Below are 25,695 nucleotides of genomic sequence, written 5' to 3'. Positions count from 1 at the left end.
GTATGTTTCCCCCAAACATGATAGGGTTTATTTTCTGGATTTCATGGCAAATATTTCACACTTGTAAGTATTGAGTAATAGATTCAAATGCAGTTGAGTGCAAATGCTGTCTACCCTTCACTTTCTCTTAAAGAGGATACCATGAATAAGGCTCCTTCTACATTTCTGGTGTTGGCATGCCATTATATTTGTGTTTCCATTCATAGCAAAAATGTCATATCTGTGAAATATAATTGTAAACACCTTGAGTAAAAAGTGTGCTTCTACCTTAATTAAAACACAAATCAATACGTCAATCAACATACATTTATTAAATATTCCCTGTAGAGAAGATGCTGTCCCAGACATAGCAGAGTGTAGAGATGAATATAATACCAGTTCACTGGTTTTAGAGAACTATGATTTTATTCATGCTTTTAGCATTAGATACATTTATAATAAAGAATTATATTAATAGAGTCTAAGAATTCCAATTGCTAAGGATCATATAAAAAGAAAATTTTAGAAACATTAAATTTTTTTAGTATCTAAGACTTTGTCTTTTCAGAATGCAAATTTGTGTATGTTGCCTTCATAGTGAATTTAACGTACTAAAATTTGTATTCAAATGACATTGTTTCTCTTTGAAGCTATAATACAGTAATGTATGAAACTAAATTCCAGTTTTTCAAAACTGCTCTTTCTAATCATTTCAACATTTTATACTCCACTGACCTATCTTCTATTTTCATGAGAGGAGCAGGGAAGGATGAGAGAAGGGAGGAACAGTGGAATGAAATTGATCTAAATATCCTTTGTACTTATATGAATATACCAAGAATGAATTTCACCTTTATGTATATCTATAAGGTACTGATTTAATATAAACTGAAACTAAATAGAAGAAACACCAGTAGAGTAGAGGGAAGGGAACAGGTGGAGGGAGGATGGAAGGGAAAGGGAACTGAACTAGAGCAAATAATATTCCATGTTTGTATGATTATGTCAAAATGAACCCTAATATTGTGGATAACTAAAATACACTAATAAAAAAACTAAAGCAAAAAAAAATTTTCTATAGACCATATAGTCATAGGGAGCGATGTCAGATTCCTGGTTTTGAAGATATCAAACACATGCACATTTGGACATTTTCTTGAACTAAGATCCCAAATGAAGTGAAGCAGCATGTTTCAGGACAGCCCAGGTGGAGGTGCTGCCAGATTAGTGTCAGGGATTTTCCAGGGGTAGGTAGCATCACTCTTCCAGAAGGCTCTGGCCCTCTTGAGCCCCAGCGGATGTCATATTCTTTGTTTATATTTTATTCGGCATTGCCCTTCTGGCTGGGGGACACCCACCAAATGGAGATAACTCTAAAAACATAAATGCAGAAGAAATAGGAAAGTAAAGAGACATAAGTAAACAGTTCAGACTTAAGGTTTATTCCATTGGAATTTTCTGGGAGCTTCAATTGGGGAGTACAGGAACTGTTTGCATTGGTGAGTTTCACATCAAGCCTCAACTTTAGCCTTCACTGAAGAAGCAGAAAAAGAAAATACTTTATTCTAATAACAGTCTCTTCAGATTCACACACCCAAGTCCATGGGCCGGCTTGCTGTCTACCCCTTCACTTTCTCTGGCTAAAGAGGATACTATCAATAAGGCTCCTTCTACATTTCTGGCTCAAAAGCTCTAATACCTCATTTACAATTGATGGCTGAGATCTCTATGTGTGTAATAGGTATTTAAAAAAACTTCCCAAGTTGATATAAACCATGATTACAGTGTACTAACGATCATGATGTTCCAAAAAGACCTTTGTGGGTTTCAAATATTGTGACTTTTTTCTCCTGAGTTACGAACAAAGTATAGATCTGGGTGGGAGTGAGAGGAGGTCAGTGTATTGTTAAGAATACAAAAAGGATTTTTGTCACTTAGGGAATTGAAAATGAAAAGTAACCTCTTCTATAGACTGAGGGTTTGGAGGGTGGTAATGGGGAGCCCTGAAAGAGGAGGTATATCAGTCTATTTTCAGGTTTGAAGACAGCAGGGCACAGAATGGGCTCCTTAGCAAGGCGATTCTCAGGGGAGTTGATAGAATGAGGAGCAGGGTTCCCATGAACCTACTGAAATTGTACTCACAATTTTGCATCAAGAAATATGTACTTTTCTAGAAGGGGATCCAAAGTTTTGTGAAAAGATTTTTAGAATCTGTAACCTCCGAAAGATAAATGGAATAAAAGCAGCCAAACCAGTGAAAATCCACTACAGTAGCAAGGGTGTGCTCGAAGTGGTCATTTCACAAATGCTCAAAATGGAACAGTCTCCACTTGCCAGGATCAGGACCCTGCTGCCAATCACAGATTCTTGAATGCTTCATAGTATTTCCTCATCGTTTGGTTCATATTGAGAGGGAATGGAAGCTAAAATAATAAAACACTGGGGACAGAAGATGTAGCTCAGTGGTAGAATATTTGCTTAGAACCCCATGAGGCCCTTGGTTTGATCCCCAGAACCTGAACATATAAAATACTGAGATATCTGAAAATTAAAGTTGGGGAATTCCAGTGTTTGACTTTCTGCTACTAGGGCAGGCGAACTCCTGTGGGGCAGCAGGTTTCTAAGTCCACTGACCTCCCTCCACTTGACCACAGAGTGTTCAGACACTCTTGATGACCCATTCCCTCCTTTTAAGAGGTTGGAAGTTTGAAGGTCATTTCTTACATTGGTCGATCACCTCATTTTACAATTTATTAAAGCAAGTCCATCATTGATCTTTCTCTTCCTAGAATAAGGATTGTGAAATGAACTGATTGAGATAATGAAAATTTACTTCAACTTGTACTTATTTCAAACTGAGGTAACATTTTAATAATGTTCTAAGTGTCATCAGAACATAAATAAAATGTACACAAACTTGTACAAGAAAGTATAGCTAATGGAATTCTTATGTATGAAGAAAGTACTAGGAAAAAATTTTGCCTAAGGAGCTGATCAAAAATATTGATCTCCATGGTTTTGACAAATGTCATCTCAATGAATAGGCAAACATTCTTCTTGTGTTCTCTTGCTGGCAGAAAAATAGCTGGACATTGTCAGTACTGGAAAAAATTGTGACATCTAACTCTGTGGGCCAGGAACTAGTATTTGGAGTCTTAAGCCTGGCTCTGATCTTCATTTTGCCAACAACACTGAAGGCAGCTGAGGACTTGGTGAGGGATGGTTTTGAGTTGCCTTTCAATATAAGATTTTGAGAGTTCTTCAACACTAATAGTTACTGCACTTAAAATAGAAGTGCAAAAGAAGTCTAAGGAAAGTGCTGAAGTGTGTATATTTGAAATATATTTTATGTCACTTATACACCTATGTAATTTCCACTGAAATATCAAGAGTTTTAGTTATCTTTGGTACATTAGCCTTATTATATCAAGAATAAATCAAAGCATAAAATTGTTATGTGAATAGCCCTGAGCTTGTACTGCTTCACTTCTGTTTAAATAGCACCTTTAATTTAGAGTTTTAAAAATGACTTTCAAACATTTGGAATTAAGTTGAACTTCCCCTTATTGCTTATGACAGGAGTCTTCAAAGTGTGGTACCCAGACCAGGAGCAGCAAAAGCACTTGGAACTTATCAGAAATGCAAATTATGGAGACCCCTCCCCAGAACTACTGATCAGGAGCTCAAGGGATGGGGCAGCAGTCTATTCTGCAGGACCTCCAGGTGATTCTGAAGCTCCTGACAATTTGGGAGCAACAGGTCTAGAAGAACAGATCTACAGAGGAGTTAAATGGCTGGACACTTGTTGTTCAGAGGTAGCTGTAAAGTCACCACCTTTTCATTTCTGCTTTCTGGTTTTACTGGGAGATGATTTTTTTTTTTTTTTTCCATGCTATTGCTTTCAACATGGACCAAGGGTTGTGACTTGCATCAAAAATAGATGGTACACTTTTGTACCAAAGAAAACATTCCTTTCTAGGGAAACAAGGTCAAATTTAAGGCCATGTTTATTTAACCCAAGGAAAAGGGTAAAAATTGGTAAATCCATTGAGGAGCCCCTAACACTGGAAGTAGTGGAAACACCATTAGGTCCCGGCATAGATTAGATTTTGAATTAAGGGGACCAGTGTAGTCTTAGTCTGGTTTCATCTAAGGCACATGTGCAGATTAGGAGAAAGTGAAGGGATCAGTCAACTCATTCCTAGACTTTAAAACCAAGGGTTAGAGCTTATATTAAATCTGAAGGTTGTCATGATAGTCAAGATACTGAATACACTTACCTGTTTTGGTAATGGGTCCAAAAGACTACAGTCGTATTTATAAAGTATTAAAATAATACATATTTGAATCTCTAACAGAGCAAACCATCTGGAAGAAAAACATAAAACTGTTACTTGGTTGTGAGAGATATAAATACCTACTACTATCAGAATATCTAGAAATTATATATATGTCAGAGCAAATGTGCTTTTTATCTTTTACTAATAAAAGGATAAACTAAGAACTCACTATTTTCTTTCTTACCACCACATACTCATTAGGGCAACTGGTGTGATGAAATTATGTAGATGTGTATAAAATGCTTTGCCAGTGGAAGTGCTCAATAAATGAAAGTCCCAGGTCTGCCCCCTAAGTTTTAAATCTGTGCTTTTCAATACTGTAGCCATTAGTTACTTAAGGCTATTTAAATTTAAATACCTTAAATTAAACAGAATTAAAAATTACACTCAGTTACACTGGCCATATTTCAAGTGTTCAATATCCCTAAGTGACTGCAGGCTACCATGTTGGATATATTTAGAGCATTCCTGTGATCTGTTGGACAGAAAGTTCTATTGAAAAGTCCTGCCTGAGTTTAGAAATTATTGCCAAACATCCTACAAGCACCTCAAGGTTCCCAGAAACTTCAAATCCACTCTTCCTTGTCTTAAGAGTCCCCAGGTTTTTTGATTACACAGTCCTGGTAATAAAGTATTTGAGCATACCCCATAATATGTTGCTGTTCACTTATTTTAAATTATGTACATATACTACCGTATTAGTTTATTATCTATAATACCCAAAAACAAACCTTAAAAAAATGAGAAAAGTGTCAATTGAACTCTTACTTTTCCTTGTATTTCACTGGGTAGACAAGCCCTTTTAGGAGTCAGAGTCTTTACTAGGTACAGTTAGTACAATGGGCCTGAAAACTGGAAATCATCATAGACTCTGTCCTCTCCATCACCCTCCATATCTAAGTAGACACCATGTGTTTTGTTGATCTCCTAAACAGTTCCTTAGATCCTCTCCTTAATCTCTCATCTCCAGTTCTCCCACTGCTCCCTCAGTGTAATTCCTCATCATTTATTTTCTAGATTACTGAATCAGTTTAGCTTCCTCTTGGTCTCTTTCATTTCCTTCCTCCATCCTTCACTTTACCACTGGAGTAAACTTCCTAAAACACAAATCATCACTATTTCCTCATTTCTCTCTCTCTCTCTCTCTCTCTCTCTCTCTCTCTCTCTCTCTCTCTCACACACACACACACACACACACACACAACTTTCGATGCTTCCTATTTCCAGCTAAACACCACAGAAGAACACAGTCAGTTCATGATGATCCACCTGCTACCTATCTCTGCCACCTTCTTTCCTCTAGAGTTACCACTTGACATTCATGCTCTTGTCGCACATAATTACCTGACTTCCCTGAGTGGGATGCTCTCTGCTGTGATCTGCTGTAAGCCTTTTTCCTGTGTGAGGCTCAGTCTCCTCTACAAGCATTCCCTGATCAACCACTTCCTCTCCATTTCTATGGCTGTTTACATCTCAGCCAAAGCTTCTACTGCACTAAACAGTGATTGCTTAAGAGCCATCTCTCTTCTACAGTAGGAATTGTATTGTTGGACCTTAACATAGTATTAAATAAATAAGTGTTAAATAAATAAATGAACAGATGATAGACAGTAATGTCTTCCATAAAGGAAATTCAGTTTCCTATCCTTTCAACCCTTCTCTGTGTTTCTGTGGCACTTTACACATCCCTCAACTGACATCCTTATCCAAAAATCCTACTGTATCCTACTGTAGTTTAGTCATTTGTATTTGTTTCCTCTTATAGACTATAGTTTCCATGAAAAGCAGAAACCATGTCTTATTCACCTTATTCTTATTCATCTTTGTATCTTCAATATTTGTTAATGAAATGAGTGAATGAATTAAGAGGAATGCTCTGATATTCATGTCAGATAGTTAGCTTGTTTCCCCATTGATGTTCTTGAAACATCTTGGTGACATTTTATTTCAAATGAAATATGGAGTATTCCAGGTGTTATTATAATCAACTTGGACACCATATCAAGTTTTCAGGAATATTTATGATGCAAATTTAATCCTCCTTACTTGTAAATGTTAAAGATAATTTATTCCATAACTGTGTCAATGTCTATGAAAAAGAACATGCTGATTCAGATCAAATTCTGATCCAGCAATCCCACTACTGAGTGTATATCCAAAGAAAATAAAATCAGCCTGTCAAAGATGCATGTTTATTGCAGCAGTATTCACAATAGCCAAGAAATGAAAACAACCTAAGTGTCCATTAATCTGTGAAGTGATAAAGAGAAAGTAATTGATATACAAAATAGAATGCTAGGCAACCATTAAAAAAGGATAAAATCATATCATTTCATACAATATGGATGAAACTGGAAGTCATTATGTGAAATAAAACAGGCTCCACATAAAAGACAGGTATCATATGATCTCATTCAAACTAAAATTTTGATCTTATTGAATTTGAGAGTAGAATGGTGGTTACCAGAGGCTGGGGAGGGAAAGGGAGTTAGGGGGAAGGGAAATGGTTGATTAGTGGGTACTAGTTTTGGTGTTCTATCGCATGGTAGGAAGACTATAGATAATGATAACATGTTGTATATTTTTTTAAAAAAATTAGAAGAAAGGATTTTGAATGTTTTTAGCATAAACAAATGATAAATGTTTGAGGAGATAGTTTTATCCTGATTTGAACATTACACAATTTATATATGCATCAAAACATCACAAGGTACTCCATAAATATATGTAATTTTAATATATCTATTGACAAGAACAAAATTTTGCCTAAGGGAAATAAGAACATATGACCTAAGCAAGAGAAAAATCATTCAAAAGAAATAATGAGCCAGGTGTGGTGGCATGTGCCTGTAATCCCAGTGGCTCAGGAGGCTAAGGCAGGAAAAGCAGAAGTCAGAGCCAGTCTCAGAAATTTAGCAAGGACCTAGGCAACTCAAAATATTTTATTTTGTCTCAAAATAAAGTTTTCAAAACTTTTGAAAACTACAACTGTGACTCAAGAAGCTGAGAAAACCCCAAGCGGAAGGAATATAAAGAAAACAATGCCAAGCCAAATCATAATCAAATTGCTGAAGACCAGAGAGAAAAAAATATTTTTTAAGCAGTCAGAGAAAAAGACACAAAGAATAACAAAATTAAAGCTGACACAGACTTTTCATCTGAAACTATGCAAACCAGAACACAATGGATCAATAGGTTTAAAGTGGTGACAGAAAAAATAAACCATCAGTGTCTAAAGAAAAGGAACTAATAAAGTTCTTTATAATAATGAACTAACTACTGTCAAAGAGGCCAGCAGGATTGATAATTTTGTGATAATTTCCTTGTTAAGGATTTAGATTGCACCATGTATTATTGGGAAAAAAGATTATTGTCTTTAGAAATACAGGAAAGTGACAGAGAGAGGGAGGGTGAGAGAGAGAGAGAGAGAGAGAGAGAGAGAGAGAAAGAGAAGGAGGTTGACATAACCACTCAGTAGAGAATTTGGAGAATTAGCATTTGGACAGACTGTAAGGACATGGTGTGCCTGTGTCTGCTGTGGGCCATTTGAAGAGTTTCACTTCCAAGAACAACCATGGAAAGTCCTGTTGAAAACCTCCTGTGTAATTCCATTCTCAGAAATTCAGAAATGTACTAATGGAGGAAGGGAGATGGCTCCTGGACCAGAATCAACTTCTCAGGGGAGAGATAAGGCTAAAAAGAGGGTGGAGCTGCCCTGTGGCTACTTTGTCGGAGACATAAGCACAGTGCCATGTAAAGAAGCACACAGCCAGAACAGGAGGCTTTTTGTTAAGTGCTTCACTTAAATACTTTTCTCTTGGACTACAGGTAAAGAAACATTTCACGTACAGAACTATTTCCCTACCTATACTTTCCTTTTGCTATTAACCTCAAAAATTCAATAAAATCTGATGCACTTACACTATCTTGTTTGATAGTGCAGTGGAGAACAAAGGAATGAAATGGCAGAAGCATGGACAGTTTATGCCCCTAACACGTGAGAGCAGAAGCACCCCATTTTTAATGAGGTGGTGGTGACATACAGAGTATCTACAGCACAACAAGAATGCAGAGTACCTCACACGTCAAGGTCTGAGTAGACTACAGGGCATGAATGTAACACACCTGTCTTTCCTCCATGGTAATAATGAACTGACACTTTGGTTATTCCCTGAGAGTTCTTACCAAGTAAGATCATTCATTCATTTCACACTATGCCTTCATGTGCTCCATCTGTTTCTAGGTACTGACGTTATTCCAGTAAACAAAAACAATAATCATGTTCTCATTGAGTTTAAATTCCAGTAGAATGTATACTAGAAATTATAAATAAGACAAGGGGAAAGTGAGTGATGGAGGTTTGGGTTAAAATATTGTGGATAAGGAAGTCCTCTCTGATGGAGTGACATTTCAGCAGGCCCTGGAGTCAATCAAGAGAGTGAGTCATGTGAGTATCTTGGGTAGGGTATTCCATGCAGAGGAATTTCAAGCTGCAAAAATGTAGAGAGAGGAGAATGAGGAACAATGCAGAGGCTGGTGCTGCTGAGGTGACCAAGAAAGGTGAAGGTCATAGAAATACTGGAGTTATATAGAGAGTCTTGTGGGGCGTGTTAAATATTCCATTTTATCCTGTAAGATGGAAAGCCACTGAACACTTTCAAACAAATTGAACATTTCTAAAAGGGTTATTCTGGGTACAACATTGATAATAAAACATAGGGTAATGTGGATGGAAGCTAGAAAATTGATAGGAAGCCATCACAATTTTCCAGACAACAGGAAGTAATGATGTGGGGCAGAAATGACTGTGAACTAGAGTGTGGATATATTCTGTAGGTTGGACTGATAGTTTGCATTGTAGATGTAAAAGACATAAAGGATGAGCCCAAAGTTTTTAACTTGAGAAAATAAGAAGGTATAGCTGCCATTTACCTTGACAATAGGAAAAACTGAAGGAGGAATAGGTTGAAGGAACTGTAACCTGGAGCTGAGTTCTGCACTTCGGGATAGCTTTCTATAGATCAACACCTTCGTGATGTACAGTGGAGACATTGAACGGAAGCTGCGTAAATGAGCCTGGGAGGTAGGAGGGGCTCACTCAGGGCTGAAAATATAAGAGATATTAATACAGGACTTCTTATTATTCAGACAAGTATTTATAGCCAGGGGACAGGATGTGATCACTTGGGGAGTGAGTTAAACAGAAAATGTAAGAAATCTGAGGACACAGCCCTGGCACACTCTGAAACATGGAGGTCAGGAAGGTGAAGATGAGCGAAGGAGGCTGAGAAGCAGTCAGAGGCTAGTGGGGTGGAGTAGCAAAAATAAGGTGGTGTCTCTGAAACCCCTTGAGGAAAGTGTTCAGGATGACAGGAGCCAAGTTACCAAATGGAAAGGTGGCAACGAGTACTACATGTGAAATCAGACACTGAAGTTCCCACTTACATAGTTGCCAGCACTCAGCTTACTTCCTACAGGTCAGTTGGGTGAGGTCGCTCTTCCAGATAAGGCTGACATTCTGCGTTCAGTGGAGGGCAGCGACTTCCTGATCGTCAATATTTCTTTGATGGTGCTTGAAAAGCACCAGCTAATCTTGCACTGTGTGTTGCAGAATGGTTTTGTAGGTTCCATATTTTATCCAAAAAATCCTATCTTTTACCATTGTTTAAAGCCCTCTCTAATCTTAGCATGCTATAGACCACTGCAGAGATTCCCCGCTTCTCTGAGCTCAGCATCCTAGGTTAGGAGACCCCCTGGCACTCTGCCTCTCAAGCCCCTACAGGGACTGCAACAGGTCATATGGACAAAACAGTTTTGAGGGACAGTGTCAGAGTAGTTCAAGTGGAAAAGGTGCAGTAGGCAGGGGGACAGATTAAGAGAGGGTCTGGAACTATCAGGGGCCTGCAAGTCATCTACTCCATGCAGAGGGTGAGGTGACGAGAGTCAGAGTAGACAGAGTGTTCATGGAGGAATTGAAATGTGCTATGTGACAGCATTGGAACTCAGATCCTGAGAGTGCTATAGACTTAGTAGATTGCACATATTGAAAAATTATATCTAAGTTTGAAAATGAGGTTTCTTTAAGCATTATCACAAGAACACATCCTCAATAAATACTTGCATCATTGAAAGGATTTGCTAACGTCCATGGTAGCCCACTCTTGTAATCCCAGTGACTCAGGAGCCTGAGGCAGGAAGGAGGATTACAAGTTCAAGGCCAACCTCTGCAACTTAGTGAGGCTCTCAGCAACTTAGTAAGACTCTGTCTCAAAATAAAAAATAAAAAGGGTTGAGGACGTGGCTCAGTGATTAAGCACCCCTGGGTTCAATCCACTGAATAAAAACAAAGCAACCAAACAAAAACAAAAGGATTTGCTAAGCAAAAGAGGAATGCTAACAAGATCAACATTCATACTGAAGAGTACAATTTTTAATCATTTTGGAAATACCATGTATATTTCAATTAGAACTAATTAGAAATAGTGGTTATCAAAGCTGAAGGGGTGGTCAGGGAGATGTTAGTCAGTTAGGAGGTAAAAATTCAAGAGATCTATTTTACCTCATGGTGACTACATTTAATAATAATATACTGTATATTTGAGAATTAGTAAGAGAATAGATTTTAAATATTCTCACCCAAAAAGTGTTTTAAGTATGTGAGATAGTATATTTGTCAGATATCTTGATTTCACAAAATATTTGTATTAAAGTAGTACCTTGTATACAATAAATGTATTCAATTTTTCTTGCCAATTAAAATTAATAAATTAAAAAGAACTTTATTAAAAAAGAATCTAAAGAAAAAGTAGAATGAGAAAAAGGAATGATAGAAAATTTCCCCCAAAAAGGAGAGAATTAGAAAAATAATATTTACCCATTCATTAAGATACTTTCCCACAATCAACAAGGCAGCATTTTCTTAATTAATTTTACTCCCTGTGATGCTCTTAAAAATGATAAAACTATCTCACCTTAAAGATTAAACTATAACTCAGGCTTCTCACCAATCATGCTGTGCATTCTGAATTAGTGAGGCTTTACTATTTTGTTCTTTATGTTTTTAGTATTGTTCATTTGATTATACATTGATATTAGTTACTTAAATAGTATTAATATTAACATGACCATTTGTATTATTTAAAAATGTTTTGCTATTTCAGTGAAAGCAAAAGTTGAATTAATAATGCAAAAAAATCTTATTTTCCCCAAATCCAAATACCTTGATATTTTGGTAGAATTATCTCAATTACCCACTTAAGTTATTTTGTTGGCAATGGCAAAAATAAAAATGCTGTGTGTTTTTTAAGCCTTTACTATGTTATTAAAGTTTGCTCAATGTCTAAAATACCAGAAACTTTTCATTGAACTTTAGAAGCTTTTTAAGATCAAAGAAAAGGGATTCATAAATCTGTATTTTTTTAAGATGCTTTTCAGAAATCAGCTGAACTATGTTCATGTTAGGAATGTTTTCTTAATACTCCTGATGGTAAAACAGTAAAAATAATGAGGAATGGTATTTATAACAGGTTTATTTTTTACATTTAGAGGAACAATATTGCATATCTACCAATAAAACTCATTAAGATATAAACATGTTGAAAATTCCTCAAATAGTTAGTACTTGCATATTTTCCTCGTTTGTAAATATTTGTTCACAGAATGCACGGAGAACACAAAATCCTGCAGAAATGCACTGCTGGGAATGAGCAGGGAGAGATGAGACAGGTAACAATATAAGGTAACAGTCCGAGGCGGTGGAATAAGGTGCAGGTGGAAACAAAAGGACTACAGAAACTGGGAGTCTGGAGAGAGCACAAAGGACTGGGTATTTGCAGGTGAAACTTGAGCTAGACCTTGAGGAAGGACAGGCTTACATAAGTAGGCGTGTTGAGTGAGGGCATTTCAGAGCCAGCAGACGTCACTAGTGGGAGAGGAATGGATGTTCTGAAGTTGGGGAACAGCAAGTGGACCCTCTTGGGACGTACTCTCTGAAGTGTAGAAGGCACAGTTGGTGACATGTTATGCACAGTCTGGAGTCTAGGCTGAGGAGTATATCAGGCAGGCAGTTGTGCCAGAGTCCTAACAGAGTGACAATCATAGGTCATTATTGAAAAGTAACTGCATGTGGTAAGTAAGGATAGATTTAAAATGAGACAGAATCAGGAGAGGGCTTAGAGAACAGCAATCACAGGATGCTGAGGGGATAAAAACTTGGTTTGGGAGGATGGAATAGACACAGAAGGCTCAAAAGGACCAGAGGATTACACCAAAATCCAGGTGTGTATGGCAGTAATGATGCATCTAAAAGAAATCTAGAGAAACAGGGTTAGCATAGGGGGCATTAATGATTTTCACTTTAGATGCTTTGATTATGAAACCGAGTTCCTCCCTCACTTTTAAAGAGAAGATCTTTCTCTTTTCCTTCTAGAAGTCATTGCAGGCAAAGCCAGCAAAGGTTGGAAAACTTACTGTTGCCAGGAGCAGAAGCTCTGAAGTGCATTCCTAGTTGCCACCAGCTGCAGCTTGTGAAAATAGAGTGACCTTGCGCTGGAACCTAGAGACAGCAGCACACAGTGCGCTAACGCGTAGCTATTCAAGGGGAAGGGGAAGGGGAAGGACTTTCCCACAACCTTGTCCCACAAACACTCTTAGGAAGACAAAATCAGTTTGGTGGCAAGAAACAAAGTCATTCAGACCCATGATCCTTAAACTTCAGCATGTGTCAGACCCCCCCTGGGGGTCTTGTCATTACACAGATCTCTGGACCTCAACCCAAAGTTTCTGAATCAGGAGGTTAGGACAGGGTGCAAGAATTTACATTTTTTACAACTTTTCAGATAATATTCCTAGTGGTGGTCTGAAGACCACATTTAGAGAACTGCTGAGCTAGAGGAAATTGACAAAGAGAAAGAAAACAATGAATGTTAAAGGATGTAACATTTAAACCTCTTAATTTTAATGCATAGTATCCAAATCACAATGACTATTCCAATCATACATGAAACATTATAGCCAGGGCAGCAAATTTTTTGACTGGGAATAATGGTAAGGGCACAATCAGTGGAGTGTGCAGGAAAATACTTTATGCTAAATAAAGAAAACAAGACACGAGGAGAAGAAGGGCATATGTTGGAAGAGGAGGAAAAGAAGGAAACATGAAAAAGAGGAGAATAGGAAATAATTACAGGCAGAAAAGGAGAAAGCAGATGGTAAAGCAAAGAGGAACGGGTTGGGGAACCCCGACTCTTCTTGAGATACTGTTTTCTGTTTCATTGAGATTGGAACTGGCTCCCAGGAAGGAAGTTTTCCAAACTGAAGCCAGGTTGGTGCCCATGATGATCCTACAGCTACTCCTCCTAGAAGGGAAACTCTCATATGTATGAGTTATTTGCTAGAAATTTGGGTACCTCTTTTTAAACTTCCTCATTCAGGAAAAAGGGTCAAATGATTTTTTGTGTATGATGTCAGGTGAGGGTCTAACCTACCACCCAATGCCTTGCATATGGATGTCCAGTTTTCCCAGGACCATTGTTGAAAATATCTCCATCAATGGTTTAGTGTTCTTGTCAAAAAATCACTTCATTCCGGGGTTCTTGATTCCATGGGACTCTACTTTGGTCTTTACGCCAGCACCACACTATTGTGGCAGTTTCCTTCTGTTCCTATACAGGAGAGTGTTGACATTTGTCAAATGCCTTTTTTTGCATCTATTATAATGAGCATAAGAGTTTTTTCCTGCTAATTCTGCTAATGTGGTATGTTATGTTGATTAATTTTCATATGTTGAAACATCCTACCTTGCAGGGATAAATCCCACTTGGTCATGGTGCTTGATCTTTCTAATATGCTGCTGAGTTTGGTTTTCAAGTATTCTGTCGAGGATTTTTGCATCAATGTTTATGAGGAAAACTACAGTAGAGATTTGTTCTATAGTTTTCCTTTACTGCAGTGTCTTCATCCAGCTTTGGTGTTGGGTAACGGCTGAACTTATGGAATAAGTTAGGGAACGTTCTCTTCATTTTTTTAAGAAAAGCTTGAGGAGAACTGATATTAGTTATTCTTTCAATATTTGCTAGAATTCACTGTGAAACCATTAATTAAGTGCTTTTCTCTGCTGGAAGATTTCTGAATCCTGATTCAATCTCTAGTTAAGCAAGTCTATTATGATTTTCTCTTTCTCATGATTTGACATTGATAGTTGTATTTCTAGAAATTTTTTTTTTATTTCACTGAGGTGACCCAATTTGTTGAAATTCTTGCTAATTTGCTGGCATTTGATTGGTCATAGCACTCAATCTTTTTTGTTTCTATAGAATCAGTAGTAATGTCCTATTTCTGATTTTATAACATAAGTCTTCTCTTTTCTCTTAGTCCATTTAGTTAAAAAGGTTTGTCAGAAATTTTTTTTTGATATCTTCAAAGAATCAACATTTGGATTTATTGATTTTCTCTACTATTTTCCTTTCTGTCTTTCATTCATCTCTGTTCTAATCTTTTTATTTCCTCCCTTCTCCTAATTCTCAGTTTAGTGTGTTCTTTTTCTAATCTCTTAAGTTATTCATTTAGGTTGTTGATTTGAGATTTTTCTTAGGTTTTGACATAAGCATTTATAGCTATGAATTTTCCCTTTAGCATTGCTTACACCACATCCCATAATTTTTGGTACATTGTATTTTAATTTTTCTCTGCTCTGTAATTTTCTTGGTTGCTGAAGAGTGCACTAACTTCCATAAACTTGTGTTTCTTTGGTGGTATTGTGATTCCTTGCTTTTTCACATTTGTGTGAATGCCTGCACATTTGGGAGAGCAGTAACCTCTTCCAGACTTCCTGACTGGCCTCAGTGGGGAAAGACTGTGGGTGACTGAGAGGGCACTGCCAGATGCTAAGTGGCAGCACAGTCCAGCTCTGCCAGCTAAGGTCCATATCAGCCAAGACTACTAGGGTGCTTGGCAGGTTGGGCTGTGGTGTCTGTGATAGTGGTGGTGGCAAGGGTCCTGGGGCCCTTACTGGCAAAGGCTGTTGTGATCTTCCTGTTTCTCTTTGCTTCTGAGTTGGGGAGGGGAGTCCTAGACAAAGTGCTTCCTCGTGGCACAGATCCTGGCATGTGGGAATGCTGCTGGCCCTGGTGGCGCTAGGTTTTGGGGTACGGGCACTTTTCTGGCAGTAGTGGTGCCAGTGTTGGAGGCGTAGGTGTGATCAATTTTGTTTTGTGACATCCCCATAGCAAATGAAACTCAGACTCTGTATAAAGCACAAACGATTTAAAAAACCATTAACTGATGTGGTTAAATATGTTCATGGAGTTCAGTAACACTTGAAAGAAACTTGCTTTTAAGAAAGTTGTACTACTCAATGCAAATAACATAATCAGACTGATTTCCTTATTGAAGGGAATGCATTGCTCTATGTAACTAAAAAAATCCTTGAGCTGGTATTGGCCTCCAACAGAGATCTCTCCAACAGCCAGGGACATTACCATGAAGGCAGTTTTCCTGGTGCTTTGCTCTGCCAATTTCATCCTAACATTGTCTGCTCTTATAGTCTCAAAATAGCTGTTGACAGTTTCTGGGTCCCAATGCCACTTTATTCATATCCTGGAGGAAATGACTATTTTTGACCCAGAAGCCTCAACAGAAACCCTGGTAATTAATTGTCATGCTTAAAACATCTGCCAATACCTAACTAAAGCAATCACTCTGGGAAGGGAAAGAGGGAGTAGCTAGAATGTGCCAACTGGCTGAGGGAGCAGAGGTCCCCCATGATAGAGCGGAGGGTAAAATCAGCACCCCACAACCTCATGGGTGTCCAGATGAAACTGAGAACTACTGGGAAACGAGGAGAAGGCATTAGGTACAGGCGATACTGGGACGTAGTACATTTTAAATTTCAGTCTTCCTTCTGAGAAAAGAAGTCCTTTTTCTGAACCTTCCTCATTAGCGAACAGTCACTTGGTCTGCTGAGGGGAGAAGGCCCATGGGGGCAGGGACAGTATATTCACTCTGAAGGGGCTGAAGATCTATTTTGTAAATAAAAAGAATAGGGGCTTCTTTCTGAAATTCTTGCTCAGAAAAGATGTTTTTTCCAAGCGCTAGTGCCTAAGTATTAAAAAGCACTCTTGGATTGCTTCTGTTCTTGACAGCCTTAAATCTTAGCCTCCTAATGAAGTGTCAGAGTGAAATGGCCAGGAAAATAATGACTGCAATTTTGCCGATGATTTCTGTGTTCCTTGAAGTGAGTCACTGCTCCTTAGCAAAGCAGGAAGAGGAAAGAAACATGGCTAAAAATTTATAAGGGATCCTGACAACCCGGCTCAGTCCTGGAATAAACCACCTTCACCTTTCATTCCACCCTCGTTCCTAAACCCTTTTTATTCACCCTCAAGGACATGTGCACACTTAGTAAAACTATTAGAAAACAATTATACAAATAAATATGAATATTTAATTATATTTAACAACTGGAGTTGAGGGGATACATTTGTTGATGTAACACATTCCTCAGAATAGAATGGATTTTCAATTTGTCATTAAATCCATGGCGGTTTGAATCTGCTCACTCCTCAAAAGCAACAATCTATTTTTATTTTTAAGTATAAAAGGGAGAAAACTACTTATAACAGTTCTCCAATACAAAATGGTGCAAAGATAATTTACTAAATAAGGAATCACCATTAAAATTACACTTTTTGTTTGTTTACTTTTGGTACCAGGGATTGAACCCAGGGTTCTTTACCACTGAGTCACATTCCCAGTCCTTTTATTTTTTATTTCAAGACAAGGTCTCACTAAGTTGCTTAGCCTTGCTAAGTTACTAGCTTTGAACCTGCAATTCTTGGCTAGAGGTTGGCTTTGAACTTGTCATTCTCCTGCTGCAGCCCCCTCAGTGGCTGAAATTATAGATTCACACCACCAGGCCTGGTAAAATTACATTATTTTTAACACATATAGACTCAAATGTGCTCAAGCTTCATGAATCCTAAACATATAGCTGCCTTGACATACAGGTACATTGCATTCCTATGTGCACTTAATTTTTTTTTAATTTCCTCGAAGTTTGATGTCTACTCCACCTCAGAAAATGTGCTTTCTTCTATGTTATTTATTGAATATTCCCTTCTAATCCAAAAGTCTTATCTAATCCCCCTTCTACTAAACTGCTATGGCAGGTATGCAGAGGAGTCATCTGATGCATCTCATGTGCCCTCTTATGCAGTTAAGTAGGGCTTGCTTTTCATGTTGCTATGTCTCATCTCCCCAAACACAATATAAGTTATTCATGATGTTTTGTGTCTTTGAATCTCTCCAATGTTGTTTTTGTATATTTGTTTGTAGTCTTGGGGATTGAGCCCAAGGCCTCACACAGACTGGGCAAGTGTTCTACCACCAAGCTATATACCCGCCAGACCTTTTTATTTTTGGTTTTTTGAGACAGGGTCTTGCTAAGTTGCCCAGGTTGGCTTCAAACTTGTAATCCTTCTGCCTAAGCCTCCTGAGTAGCTGAGATAGGCACGTGCCACTGTGCCTATTGAATCCCCCCAATTTTAAACAAAGTGACATGAGTTATAATATTAATATATAAATATATAATTATAAATATAATTCCCTTGAGGGAAGGAGCTTTATCTGGTTTGTTTTCTAAAGGTAGCTCTTAGAACCCTGCTTTAACACACAGCATATACTCAATAAACAAGTATTAAGTAAGAGTAATCATATTAGTACTAAGTATTAATCATATTAATACTAAGTGTTCAAGAGACATTTGATGTGTTCAGTTGACTAGTATTATTAATCTAATCTTAGCTGTACTTATGCTTTTAATTAATTTTTCTATAGCTATGTGATTTTCATCAGTAATTCAACAAAAATCTATGACTCTGTAGCCTAGCATTGCCCTAAGACACAGGAAGCACTCCCCTACCTGCCCTCCACATGAACTAGAATCACGGTTTCCATTCCTGAGGAATCCACACTTTCCCATGCATTCCGCTTCCCACATATTGCAGTCTTACCTTCTCCTAATCTGAGCATGACTTTCTCTGTAAGATGGTTAATCTTGCCAAAGACCAAGATTGTTGTTTTATGCTGAAATTTAATCCCTATTAGTTCACCCAGTCAAGCAGGTCTCCTCTTGCAGTGATGGGAACCAAGGTAAATCCAGCTCATTGGCTTTAGGGTACATTTTGGTTGGAGGTACAGTAAACACATCCCTTTGTGTTAAGATCATCAACTCTCAGATGCTCACTCAAAGGAGTTTTCCTCAACTCTGAAAAATCCCCTTGTCTTGTTCCTGCATTTAAATCTCATCATTTAAGGTGAGAATTTCCACTATAATGAGTCCTTTTGTTTTGCACTGTACTGTATTTGGGGAAATCTAAGACTTTACACTCTTTCTCCTGTTTGTTTTTCTATAAAACCACCAGAATTCTCTAGCAATAGAAGCACTGGGATATTTTTCCTTCCTATGCTGCAGGGAAATACCGAGGGAGAGACTCCTTCTGCAAATCTCTTTTCAGAACTCCCATTATTAGGAAGAGGCACTAATAGATTTTCTATTCTGAGTTGACAGCACCAAGTACTTATTTAGGTAAATCAGCAAAGTCATCTGTGTTTACTTGTGAGAGGGACTCTCATACCACCTCAGTGAACTGAGTTCCAAGAAGCGACAGCTGCAAGGCCGTAAGAGTATGTGTTCATGATGAACTCGGATTGTCAGATGCATTACAGGCAACACTCTCTGATTCACTGAGTTTTTGGTGCATGAGAAAATAAGTTGGCTCCTAGTACAACAATTAGTAATGGGTGCAATTTTCTGGTGTTTATACTAAGGATTTGTGGAATTAAATTTCTAGTGGAAAGATCAGTCTTGGTATATATTGTCCAAATGAAGTCATTCGCTTTCCCTAACAATTTTAATTTTATCTCTCTTTAAAACAAAATTCTTCATGAGTTGGTTATTTGAATTAGGTAACAGAAAAATGAAGGACATTTTGAAGCAGAAACTTAATTGAAAACTCAACTTAGTTTTTTTAAAAAAAATCAGATGTATTCAACTTTTGTATTTAACATGTAGATGTTAGCTATATGATATTTTGCTATACCTCAGACTCAAGAGTTTTCAAAGGAAAACTTTAAATCATGCCCCCAAACTCTCTCTTATTCTTGATTTATCTACGTGCACCATCTCTTCCAGGCATTTTGATTCAAAGTCACAGTCTACCTCCAACTCTCAACAGATTCTAGTTTCCAATCATTTTCCAAATCTGGTGAATTCTACCACTCCATGTCTCTTGCATGAAATATTAGCAAAACCATATAACTGAAGTTATACCCCACACTAATCCATTCTACTCCAAACCACTTAATGCTTTATTTGTGCCTTGTGAGCTGCATATGAATTCCTAAAGTGGGTATTAAGGTGCCTTCCCAATTGGGCCAATATATCTTTTCAGTCTTCCTTCTCACCACTATCTATAATCTGGTTTCAATAAGAGTTAAAACCACAAACTCCTAAACCAGACACCTCTGTTCTTAATGACCCTTTGCTTATTTTGTTTCCTCATCCTAAAAGTTCTTGAGGTTCTTCAAAAGCCACTTTCCCCACAAAATCTCCAATCACTGTGACCAGCTCCACATTCTCTCTTGAATCTCCATAGAGGAGCTTGAACATCTCTCATCCTGCACTCCTTGTAGTTATTTATGAACTTCATGCCCTCCTCCACCCCACTATGTGGTCACCTCATAAGAGGTGAGAACTTGTCTTACTCATTACCAAGGTTCCTGCAGTACTAAGGATGATACCTTGCATACAGAAAAACCTCAGTACATTCCCAAAACACATAGCATCTCTATAAAAAAGATGTTGTTGGTTGAGCTACAATGTCATGGTCTTCCTTATTGTACCCATTACATTCAAATCCAGGCAAATGTCTTTTAGTCTCAGAATCTATCATGGAAGGCAGTAGCAGCCCCTCTCTCAGAAACAACAGTCATTAGACAACTTTTGACCATTGGTTCACACTATATACTTCATTGCAAAACAGTAAAGTATTGGTCCTTGGTTTAAAACACTTCTACCTCAATGTCAAAGCTGGTTATAATAAATTATTTAGGTGCTATTAGACATTTATGTAAAAGGACCTAAAGAAAAAAAGGTAACACCTACAACTTTTAGAAGGGCTGCTCTTTGGATATTAATACTTAGTAGGTGACAAGAATGACACATTTGTTATTGGCATAAGAACTGCCTCTCTAAAGTGGAAAGAGTAATGAAAGGCAGGATGTATGTGACCGGTTTCGTTATTGTTGTTTGTTAAATTATGCCCCTACAGTGGCTAACAATCAATTATGATGTTAAACCTGTGGAGGCTTTTTGGTGGATCTGTCATCGAGTTTCCCATCTGAAACAATGAAACCCTCAACTAAACTGCTTTAAACAAATAAGGTCATTTATTATCTAATGTAATGGGAAGTAGATGAGTTAAGTGACATAGTGGTGTCTCATGGACCCTGGATCTTTCCATATCTCTGCTCTGCCATCCATAGACTCTGTCCCATCACAAGGCTGTCTATCTTGAACTTATTGCTAATAACAACTGGAGCCATAGCTAACCTAATCACATCTAATGAGAGAGAACAAAGGAGGCTTCTTTTCTAATTATGGAAGAAAAGTCTCTCCTTTCAGTCTGTTGGCCTGTTTAGTTCATTGGTCTAGCCCAGGACAATTGGTTGTGTCCAAAGAAACACCAGGCATCAATTTGCTGATGCTCAGGTTTCTAGAATCATTTCTAAAATGGAGGCTTGAATTTTTAAGGTTGGCTACGACTAATTAAAGCATTTGGAAGAGATGTAAATTACTAAAAGCATGTTGACACTCTAAAATACATAAAAAGGAGGGATAGAACGAATGCTTACTATTCAAACAATGATGACTGACTTTTTAAATCAAAAACTACAATTCTTTTAGATATAAAATTTTAAGAAGATTTGTACATTCACTTGGTGAGATTTTGTTACACAAAGATGCCAATGTGGTATTACCTATGGAATCCTCCTCAATGAAGAAATGGGACTTACTTAGTGTAAACTGAATTCTATTGAGTCAGGGACCACATCCTTTCCATTGTGCTAATTCTGCTGCTTAACACAGGGTCTGGCATAGGGGAGATACTTAAAAACAATTTTTTTTTTTTTCTGCTTGGAAAAAAAACATACATTTCAGTAAATGATGAACACTTGTACTAGAACAGGGTATCACACTGAAGACAAATCCTGGGTACCAGATTAATCTAACTATGGAAGATATCAAGGAAAAGGTTTTGCAGAACAAAATAACCTAATAAAGAAACTAACCCAATAAAGAAAAACAACTTAGTAAGCTGTTGCTGTGCTCCAAGCTAAGGATGTTCAATAATCCCAGCAAACATCCAAAATGATGTTATAGTTGAATAAATATTAATCTATTTTGATTTTTTTAAAAAAAGTAGTATTCAAATCACTTCATTATTATCCTTCTGTGAAAGCCGAGCCTTTGATCCAGAGAAGTCCTGCTTCTTTCTGGCATCTGCAAGTGAAATATTTCTCCTCATGAGGCCTCTCAACAGAAGACAACGCATTTCTACAAAGAGATCACACAACACCACCGACCAACCAAACAAAATGTGCTCTCCTGGATTTCCCTGTAGTTGAGAGGTTAAGTCAAAGCAGCCCACTGTGAGCCACCATCTTTCCACCGACTTTCTAGATAAATGTAGCCCAGCTGTCTCACTGACCTTCCAGGACACTGGAACTTCCCGCCTCCAAATGCCATGAAGCAGTCCAAGAAAGCATGCTTCTCTAAATTTGCCTTTTTCCAGCGTTCCTGTGGGAAGAAAACATTTTCTTTTCCAGATCAGTCTTATATAAATAAGCTTAACTTTATTTCTCTAGGCTAAAAATGACCTTGTACAGCTAATCCTTGCATATAAAGTTGCAGGGTTGTTGGTAATTTTTTCCAACCTGTTATTAATATCAGACACAATTGTGGTTTTGGAACAGGAACTTATAAATAAAAAGGTTTAAAAAGAATTCTGTTAAGTGGTAAATATAAATGATAATGTAAATCAACCACAGAATGGACCTAAGAAGAAGTATATTTATAATAAGGTCTTAGGCTCCATCATAAAATTGTTCTTGGTAATAAATTTAGTAATAAGACACCAACAGCCCTGCCTATTAGAGAAAGTTGGGGATGCAGAATGAATACATCTGGAGGCCGTTTTTGATAGTTTTACCTCAAGGCAGAGAATGAACTGAATGGCCTCTTAAGATTCTGTTCAGCCCTGTAACTCTTCAGTTATAAGAAATAGCAGATCACTGTTTAAATTTCCTTTTTATTTTGTTTACTTCTTGGAAACCAATAACACAAGCAATTGCCCAAAGAATATGAAACAATTCTTCTATTCAAACCAAGGGTATTTACTTTAACATGCCTCCTGGTTTCAGATAAAAAAATTATTTTCAAGTATGAGATGCTTCTTCTAAAGCTTTTCTATCTGATTTGTAAGTGATGCACTGTCTACTTTGCAAATCTAATCTGTACATTGAAGCCAACTTTGTTCATGTTCATCTTTACCAGAGACATATGACTGTGTAACGATTTAGTCTTATTTTATGAATTCAAACTCCTGGTCCAAAAAAAATTAAAAATAAAAATAAAAGAGTAATGTGCATTGAAAAAGAACTTACAGGTTTGAACAGTTCAGGTTCAGGAAAATATTTTGGATTTCTATGTACCCAAAATGGAGACAACATCAACAGGTCACCAGAAGGAACAGTGAAATTCTATGATAAAAAAATCAGTTCCAAATCAATTTTTTAAAATTTCCTTTGAGGAGCATTTCCATCTTTAAAAATAATGCTCAACTATATTATAACAAAGACATAAACATTTTATAAGCAATGGCAAGAAAATCCAGCTTTTCTGGACAGGTCACTTCTACTATCCAACTTGGCAATGACTGACTTCTCATTTTGATTATTAGTTACACCTACATATATTTGATTACACAGAGGAAAATATTAGATGTGTCAAAATTTTAGAAATGAGTATTAGTCCATTCCAAAGCAGCTTTTGATGTTTGATGTTGAGGTTTGCAGCAAGTGTACTTTGTGGAAACCACAATGTATCTCTAGGTTGTGAAGCAAAAACAATCTAACTCTGAGAGAGGGACCATGGCCACTGTAGCACTGAGGATAGGGGCAGTGGTGTCCTGTCCCTGAGGACACTGAAAATAGTGACAGGGCAGGGGACTGTGGATTATTTTATTTTTTAATTAATTTAGTTTTAGTCTAGCAAGCAGTTATTGGGGCAGGAAGAATTTAAGGACAACTGGTTAGGAAAACACAGAAAAATCAAGAGTTGTGCATTCATTTGGTTGAATTTGTATTTGGGGTTGCAGTACTTGTGGGACTGGGAATAAGCATGAGTTTTCTCAAGCAGAAGAGTGCACGTTATCCTTTCCAATTCATGTTCTAATAAGTTTTCAAGACCTACAGACTATACACCAAGAACTAAAAACTATTTCATAAAATCACCCTATCCTCAACATATGTAGGAACCACAAGACAAGATCTCATAAGTTGTGTGATCACTGGAAGGCAACCTACTTCACTGAAGTGAAGTATTTTATGAGGTAACTCTCATTGCCAATCATTATAAACATGTCTATTTAACTCTGCATAATTTTGAAATATCCTCACAATAGCTGAAAAATACTTAAAGTTTGTATTTCCAAAAGATGCACCTTATAATTAAAAATAAGTCTTTTTATTGTAGCAGAGAGTTGCCAGAACCCCTGTCAACTCCTATGGGAGCTGAATATTGCTTGAAGTTTGACAATTTCAGAACCAGGAAAGCTGGTAAGAGTGAGGCTTTAGCTGGTGCCTTCTAACCATTTTAAAAAGAAAAAGAGACCTCTGAGATTCCAATCCTCAGTGTTCATTTTACCTGTGCTGGAATCGAGGCTAGAGGGGTCATGATTAAATCAGTTCAAGAGGTACCAAATGTTTATGTGGGGGTAGAGCTGGGGGCAGCCTGGGACAACTGCAGTCCCTCCCCACCTCACCCCATGGTCCCCTTCAATCACTGTTGACCTGTGATTATCAGCCGGAGACTGATCACTGCTGCAGCCCACAAATTTACATTAACAAGAGGGAGAGGACAAGAAAGAATTTTCCAGTACTGATGATGAATGGCAGAAAGGAATATGTGAGCTGGTTGCATCATAGAAACCCTCTGAATAGACTGAGGAATCTCAATCTTTGTTTACATAACAAATGAAGAGAAAAGATCAAGAGGAAGACAAAACATTGGCAGGACCAGAATGTAGATCACCAGCAAAGGGAAGTTATCACCACTCTGTACTGCAATAACTACATCACTCTGACGGAATTGAACCTGGGCAGCCCACTTCACCTGAATGCTGTGAGGCCAAATGAGTTTCATCTGCTAATCTGGAGGTGGGCCTTGCTTAAAGAGGGAAGAGAAGGCAGGACTCCCTCTTGTAAAAGAGGAATGAAGGAAGGAAGGGAAAGGAAAGGAAAGGAAAGAGGAAGGAAGGGAAGGAAGAGGGAGGGAGGAAAGGAATCTGAGATTTTATGAAAAGGGGGCAGTAATAACAGAGAACACATTTAAAGAGATTCTCATGATATAGAAAACAGATGAGACAGTAAAATAAGAAAAACAAATTATAGATCAATCTCTCTCACAAAATTAGAGCAGAAATCCTTAACGAACTATTAACAAAATAAATCCAACAATGTAGAAAAAGAATTATATACCATGATCAAGTGAGAGTTACTCCAGGTATGAAAGGCTGGTTTGTCATTCAAATATCAGCAAATATAATCCGCAATATCAATAGGTTAACAACAACAACAAAAAAAAACAATTATGATTACATCAGTTGATGTAGAAAAGTACTGAACAAAATTCAATCCATTATAAAACTTATCAGCAAAATTTCTTCAACTTGATGAAGAATATCTACTTTAAAAAAAATCCTAAAAGCAACATGATAAAAAATGAAACAATTTTCACTTAAGATCAGGAACAAAATAATATCTGATGTTTCCACTAGTAAGTAACCTAATGCTGGAAGTTAGTGCCAGTGTAATAAATCAAGAAAAGGAAATAAAATGCATACAGATCACAGAGGTAAAAACAAAAATACTGTCTACATTAAAAAATTCTGAGGAATCTATAAAAATACTCCTAGAGTCAATAAATACATTTAGCAAAGTTGCAGATACAAAGTCAACACACAAAAATCAAATGTAATTTCTATGAACAAGTAATATAAAGCTGAAAATCAAAACTTAAAAAAATACCATTTATAAA

At 37.4% G+C, this 25,695-nt stretch overlaps 1 protein-coding gene across 1 annotated transcript in view; it reads right to left on the bottom strand.

Moving 5' to 3' along the window:
• Positions 1 to 327: 327 nt before the first annotated feature.
• The window catches only part of LOC124988759 (24-hydroxycholesterol 7-alpha-hydroxylase), a 123,862-nt gene continuing 98,494 nt past the window's right edge, over positions 328 to 25,695 (bottom strand). The window contains exons 10-13 of the mRNA XM_047558504.1: positions 23,043 to 23,138; positions 22,088 to 22,176; positions 4,260 to 4,347; positions 328 to 1,352 (exon numbers count right to left, since the gene is read on the bottom strand). Of these exons, the coding sequence (XP_047414460.1) occupies positions 1,281 to 1,352; positions 4,260 to 4,347; positions 22,088 to 22,176; positions 23,043 to 23,138 (345 nt within the window). The 3' untranslated portion in view covers positions 328 to 1,280. The remainder of the gene's footprint in view (positions 1,353 to 4,259; positions 4,348 to 22,087; positions 22,177 to 23,042; positions 23,139 to 25,695) is intronic.

Source organism: Sciurus carolinensis, chromosome 7, assembly GCF_902686445.1.
Source record: "Sciurus carolinensis chromosome 7, mSciCar1.2, whole genome shotgun sequence".
Taxonomy (NCBI): domain Eukaryota; kingdom Metazoa; phylum Chordata; class Mammalia; order Rodentia; family Sciuridae; genus Sciurus; species Sciurus carolinensis.
This window is presented reverse-complemented; position numbering and strand designations above follow the sequence as displayed.